Source organism: Stegostoma tigrinum, chromosome 18 (genome assembly GCF_030684315.1).
Source record: "Stegostoma tigrinum isolate sSteTig4 chromosome 18, sSteTig4.hap1, whole genome shotgun sequence".
Lineage (NCBI taxonomy): Eukaryota > Metazoa > Chordata > Chondrichthyes > Orectolobiformes > Stegostomatidae > Stegostoma > Stegostoma tigrinum.
The window spans coordinates 22,247,928-22,254,683 of record NC_081371.1 but is presented as its reverse complement, the minus strand read 5'-3'; the positions used below and the strand labels follow the sequence as shown (position 1 = coordinate 22,254,683).

General features: G+C 37.1%; 1 protein-coding gene across 8 annotated transcripts in view; it reads left to right on the top strand.

Moving 5' to 3' along the window:
- Nucleotides 1-1,696: 1,696 nt before the first annotated feature.
- The window catches only part of LOC125460896 (voltage-dependent calcium channel subunit alpha-2/delta-4-like), a 403,518-nt gene continuing 398,458 nt past the window's right edge, over nt 1,697-6,756 (top strand). For 7 of the 8 annotated variants that reach the window (XM_059652382.1, XM_059652384.1, XM_059652388.1 and 4 more), the window contains exon 1: nt 5,913-6,458. In XM_059652382.1, the coding sequence (XP_059508365.1) occupies nt 6,331-6,458 (128 nt within the window). In that variant the 5' untranslated portion in view covers nt 5,913-6,330. Of the gene's footprint in view, nt 1,782-5,912; nt 6,459-6,756 lie in introns of those variants that run through there. The other variant, XM_059652381.1, reaches the window with a different exon arrangement.

Sequence of the window (6,756 nt, the reverse complement as noted above, 5' to 3'; positions counted from 1 at the left end):
AACACCTTGCCACAGAGATCTGTAGGGGTGGAGTCATATGTGTATTTAAGGCTGAGATATATAGTCTTGATTAGGAGAATGAAGAATTATGGGGTAAATGCCGGAAAGTGAACACGAGGAATGTTGGATCTGCCATGATCCTGTTGAATGGTGGAGCAGGCATGAAGGACTGAATGGCCTACTCCTGTTCCTATTTCTTACAGACTTATGGCATTTCATCAATGAAAAGGGGTGGTGGTCAGATTCACTCTTGTTGAAGATGGTCATTGCATGGCACTTGTGTGGTGTGAATAATATATTATCAGCCCAAGCCCGAATGATGTCCAAGGTCTAATTGGATACAGACTGCTAAATATCTGAAGTGCCAAGAATAGGGCTGAACATTGTGGAATGAGTGAAAATCTCTGCTTCAGTCTTGTGTTTTACATTAATCTGCTAACTTAACTTTTTAAATATCCAACACAGCATGTAAAAATGACAGTTGAGATTCATATAACTATTCCTGATAATTCAATGCCAACCAAAGGCAGAAAAACTGGTATTTTGTCTGAGCATTTACCAGTTACCCCCCTTACAACACAATTTGGCCGAGAAAGTATGAAAATTAAATACCTCTGAAATGCATGAGACCAGAAGAAGCATCTGTGAGATTGAGTCACTTTTTGATAATTAATAATGTTCACTTGATTACGCAAGCGAAGAATTAAATTTATATTTTATTCGATTGTTGTCAATGGAGGACACATACACCACATGATTAATTCACACATATGAACATACAAAGAACAAGAATAGGCCGCTTAGCCCTTCAAGCCTGCACTACCATTCAATGAGATCATGGTTGATCTGATTTTAACCTCTACATTCCTGCATATCCCTGTCAATCTTTCATTTACTTGGTGATCAAGAATCTATCTAATTCTGCCTTAAAAGAAATGAAAGATTCTTCATCCACTGCTTTTCGAGGAGGATATTCTAAAGACTGTCAACCTTTGTATGTTTTAAATGAATGCCCCCTTATTTTTGAACAAATACCCCAGGTCTAAATTCTCCCTCAAGAGGAAATATCCTTTCAACACCCACCTGGTGAAGTCCTCTCAGGATCTTACATATTTCAATTATGCCACCTCTGACTATTCTAAACTCTATAGGATGTAGGCCTAGTCTATCTAGACTGTCATCATAAGGCTTATTCCACTACTAATCTAGTAACCCTTCTTTGAACTGCATACAATGTATTAACATCTGTCGGTAAGTACACAGTCGTCCAGGTGCAGTCTCAATGATGCCCTGTATAACTGAAGCATAACTCTTGCATTCAATCACCTTGCAATAAAATACAACATTCTGTTACTTCTGGTACTCAATGCATTAAGGCACCCAGATCCGTCTGCATATTATTGCTGTGCAATCTCTCACCATTTAGATTATGTGCTTTTTTGTAATCTTTTAATCTAATATTAATTGTCTGGGGGTGGTGGGTGTAGTGCTGCACTTTTTTTATATCATAGAGCATAAACCTATAGCTTTTCAAGATTGAATGAACATTATTAAATCCTGGCATTATCAGAGGGATATCAGAAAGGAGAGCGCAAGAAGAAAAATAACAGCTGTGTTCTACATTAGGCTAGGTTTATCATAGTCTTTTGGAAAGAGAGAAGCAAACATGTTTGGCTAAATCTATGCTTGAGTGACTTTCTGTAGTAGTGTATCAGGGGATTAGATTTATGACTGTACCATCCTTTTGGCCTTCATTACTCAAAACTGATTTAACTGAATTTGTAAGTATACTTCACTACCTTGTCTTGACCACGCTGATTGTCATTTTGCATTTATTTAAAATGGACTCTCCCTGCTTTTAAAAATTGTCTACTCTGTGATTTTCTGTATTATTGTATAGTTGTAGGGTCATTTGCACATTACTTTTTTTTACTGCTTATCCCTTTTTCATTAATCAATGTTTAAAAATTCCTAACACCTGTAACCACTCGCAATTGCTAACATTTACTCATTCCTGAGCAGATGGCTTCCAAAAATGGAAATCATTGGTGTGTTTAATTTAATTTAATGAGTAGCTCTCATTAATTGAGCAGCTCTGAGACAATGAGCTTAGTGTATCAGTCATGAGTACATGACAGTATACGTCTTCCTGTACTAAATGAATGAATAAAGAAGATATTATAAGTTATACACATGAAAGAAACAAAGAATAATGAAGAGGACGGCTTAATGAATAACTGACATCTTAGGAAAACAAGCAAGAAGTAGTAGGAAGTTATGTTGCTAGAGTTAGAGAGCTGTACAGCATGGAAAGAGACCCTTCAATCCAATACGTCCATGCTGACCAGATATCCTATATTAATCTAATCCTATTTGCCAGCATTTGGCCTATATCCCTCTAAACCCTTCCTATTCATATACCCATCCAGATGCCCTTTAAATGTTGTAATTGTACTAGCTTCTGCCTCTTCCTCTGACAGCTTATTGTATACACACATCATCCTTTGCGTGAAAAAGTTGCCCCTTCGGTCCCTTTTAAATCTTTCCCCTCTCACCTTAAACCTATGCCCTCTAGTTTTGGACTCCCATACCCCAGGGAAAAGACTTTGTCTACTACCTTATCCATGTCTCACATGATTTTATATACTTCTATAAAGTCACTCCCCTGTCTCCAGCTCTACAGGAAAAATAGCTCCAGTCTATCCAGCCTCTTCCTGTAGCTCAAACCCTCTAACCCTGGCAATATCCTTGTAAATCTTTTCTGAACCCTTTTCAGTTTCACAACAATCCTTCCTATAGCAGGGAGACCAGAACTGCACACAATATTCCAAAAGTGGCCTAATCAATGTCCTTTACAGCCTCACTGTGACCTTGCAACTCCTATACTCGATGCACTGACCTATACAGACAAGCATAACAAATACCTTCTTCATTATCCTATCTACCTATGAGTCTACTTTCAAGGAACTATGAACTTGCAGTCCAAGGTCTCTTTGTTCAGCAACACTTCTCAGAACCTTACCATTAAGTGTTTAAGTCCTGCCCTGATTTGCCTTTTCAAAATGCATCACCTCACGTTTATCTAAATTAAGCTCCATCTGCCACTCCTGGGCCCATTGGCCAATCTGATCAATGCCCATTGCACCCTGAGCTAACCTTCTTCACTATCCACTACATCACCAATTTTGGTGTCTTCTGCAACTTACTAACCATACCTCCTATGTTCACATCCAAATAATTAAAGATGACTCTTACTTTTAAAGAAACCAATCATCAATTGGACAGGCACAGCTTGGCCATTCCAAGAATGACCCGCACTAATAAACTTTGTTAGAAACAAAAAAACTGCAGATGCTGGAATCCAGGGTAGATGAACAGGAGGCTGGAAGAACACAGCAAACCAGGCAGCCTCTGGAGGAAAGGAGAAGTTAGTATTTCGGGTAATATTCTGCTTCAGTCCTGAGTCTACTTGCAAGGAACTTGAACTCTGCCAAACTCAACTTTCAAGTCCTGAAGAACAGTAATATCTGAAACGTTGACTTCTCCTTTCCCCCAGATGCTGCCTGGCTTGCTATGTTCTTCCAGCCTTATGTTTGCACTAATAAGCTAATTAGAGACCAGGATACTCCTGATCATGCCTGTGAGATAGCGGCTAGTGATGATTAATAAGATCTGGTTTTAGCAGTACAGTGTAGAATGAAAATGGAGAACTTCAGCTTACAGAACAAGAGGCGGAATTCCAGTCAGCTGAAAGTTGAGAGCCAGACCTCCACTGGGATTGACTGAACCCACTGCATTATTAAGTGTCAATTCTTTTGTACTAGCTCTGATAAATAATAAATACTGTGATGCTTATGAAAATTTGCTTGCACCTGTAACAGGGCCTTGTTATTATTCAAAATGAGTAAACTTCTTGATTCTCGCAACTCAGTCTATAATTATAATTGAGTTAGATTTTATAGTGAATCCCAAAATCTTACATCAAAATCCCCCTCAAAACACACACACACATCGGAATTTCTGTAGTATTGAGTTGATTTTGTGGGACACTGTTTCTGCTGAAGTTAATAGAGTAGCCTGTCTTGAGTTTAATCTATATAAAGCTGGGAGAAACTGTTTCAAAATCGGAGCTCCGTTTTACATGAGGGAACGCTCTCACAAGTGAGATCTCTAAAGAGAAAACAATTGTTTCAGAAAATAACCATAATTTTGCCTAAAAGATTTTATGCAGGTGCTAAAACCACAGAACTAGTGATAAATAAGGAACTTGTTTTTCTCTCAAAACCTGCTGTACTTGCAGAGCCTAATTATGGAGCAACCTCCAATTCTTCAACTACATAAATCATTGTAACTGCTGAATTCTGGCTTCACATTTTTAACCTCTTTTGTCTGGAAAGATAAACCTACAAGTAATTAATGGGCTACAATGCTTAATGAACTAAAGTAATTTTCATGCTTTTATAAATGCTCTTTATCAACCTTTAATCTGTACCTATGTTTTATCTAATAATTGTGTAACTTTAGTTTAGTAATTGTAGCAATAGTTATGTAATGAGCTAACCTATGATCCTGCCTTAAAATGAAAGCTTTCCTACTTGAGTATATCTTTGAGTGGAAATGCAAAGCTCTAAATCACAGTTCATTGACTGACTGCATTGTGAACAAGTTTGTGACCAAAAGCAAAGCTGTAAATGTAATATTCAGATTTTCAAAACGCATTCAATAAAAACTTCAGTGTGCTACATTAAACAGAATTGGGGCTCACGAAACTGAAAAAAATTATTAGCATTAAGGAATTGTTAACTTGACATAGCAGAGAGGAAGAATAAGTGGATAATTTTCAAAATGGTACTATGTAATTGGTGGTGCCACAAGGTCAATTTTTTTTGCCAATAAGCAGTTCTGAATGAGAAGCCATTTTTTTCCAATTAATATTGGGAAATTCAAAGCAAACGACTTTGATTTGAACTTTCAACCTTTTTTGGTGTCAGAACACCTTCATTTCTCTCCATGGCATAACTAAACTGTTCACAACTATGTTGTTTAGAATTAACTCATGAGATAAACCTCGGTTCAGATAATTGTGCCAATGCTAAGGCCACAGTTCTACATCTTTAATACTGCCTAACTTCCTCCTTGCCTCTGTGCTGACCCAGTGATCCATGCCTTTACTTGTAGAATATATTCATGTCTGGTAACATCTGTGGCAAGGAAAAGAGAGTTGATGTTACAAGTTTGTGACCTTTCATCAAAACTTTAACTTACCACTTTGATCAGCCTTTGGGCATTTTTGCTTTATGCTTTAATAATCAGAATCTCAGCCCATACTTTTAGCACCAATGTAACCATAAAATTCCTCATTGGAACTAATTTAAAATTAATGCAATATTGCAGTTTTTGTTTAAATTGAATACATATCTGTCTACAAAACATTATTTTTCTGGACATGTTGGCATCTGTTAGAGCTACTTGATTGCACAGCATTATTAATTATCTGTTGACTAGTCTGCTAGAAAGGTTGATACTTTCTGGCTGTGATACAGCATAGTCTGCTTTTTGTATGCTGCAGATTTTCACTGATTCTGCTTCTTGACCTTGGGCAATTGTTTGTTGAATTGAAAAGCATTTATTTTGCTGCGTTTTATAATTGATTTGAGGATATTAATCAGAATGTGGAGAAAGAAGAGGAGGCATATGGATAAAAAGAGAGCTGAACATAGCTAACGCTTCCACTCATTAACTCAGTCAACTCAAAGACTTATTTTTCTATCATCTGATTGGATAAAGAGACCTGTCTCGAGCAATCAGAATAATCCGGTGTGATTCCCTTCCCCCAGTACTGCCACCATCATAAATCTGCATCCATTTAAAGATTAAATCTGGTTGGATTATACACCAGCTGTGATGTTACACCGGTCCGCTCTCATTTTTCACTTGAATGTGACCCACATGCTCAGTTCATTGTGTGCTTTAAACACTAAAGACCACCTTAATCAGGACTCAACAACATTATTCGACTTTTCCTTGAAACCTTGTGGAGAAGAATGGATGCTGTTTTGATCAAGTGTTTACGTATGGACAAGTGATTCTTTGTTCAGGGCTTGTTGAAATGTTCATGGTCGACTTTCAGATGCAGGGATATTCCCGCTGTTCATGACAGTAAATCGAAATAAGATGAATACTCAGCACTTAGTGCTTTTTCTGTTTACTATAGGAAGAACCTTCATTGGGAAGATACTACTTCAGGCCATTATGTGAACAGCCTTCATGCAACTTTGTTGGATCAAGTGGTTTGTTCTTTGATTGTGTTGTTCTATTTATTTTGGTTTGATGGAAAACAGAATGCCCCAATGGTGCTTTAAGAACAGTTTGAGGCTATTCTTTATTTTGTGGATTATCTGCTTCAACCGCTGTCTCCTTTACTTGGTCAAAGCCCAAAACAGGATCCCAACCGAAACGTAAGTGCCCAGCTTCATTGCATTTTAGCATTTTACACTGAAAATGAATATATAGTTTTAAGGGGAGAATTAAGTTCAATCCCTAATACTTGATTTTCATTTTTTCTATTTTGCCCAAAAATTTATTCCAGTTGAACTTTACATGATGAAAATAAATTTTTTATTTTAAATTTCGGAAACCTCTTGTCAATTGTTGTTCAAAAATAACCATTGAAAAACATCTTTTTTTCAAGTGTCCTGAAAGTCTGTAATAACTTGTTAGTTGACCAGTGTTAATAAATGGTTTTTGAAGTTATTG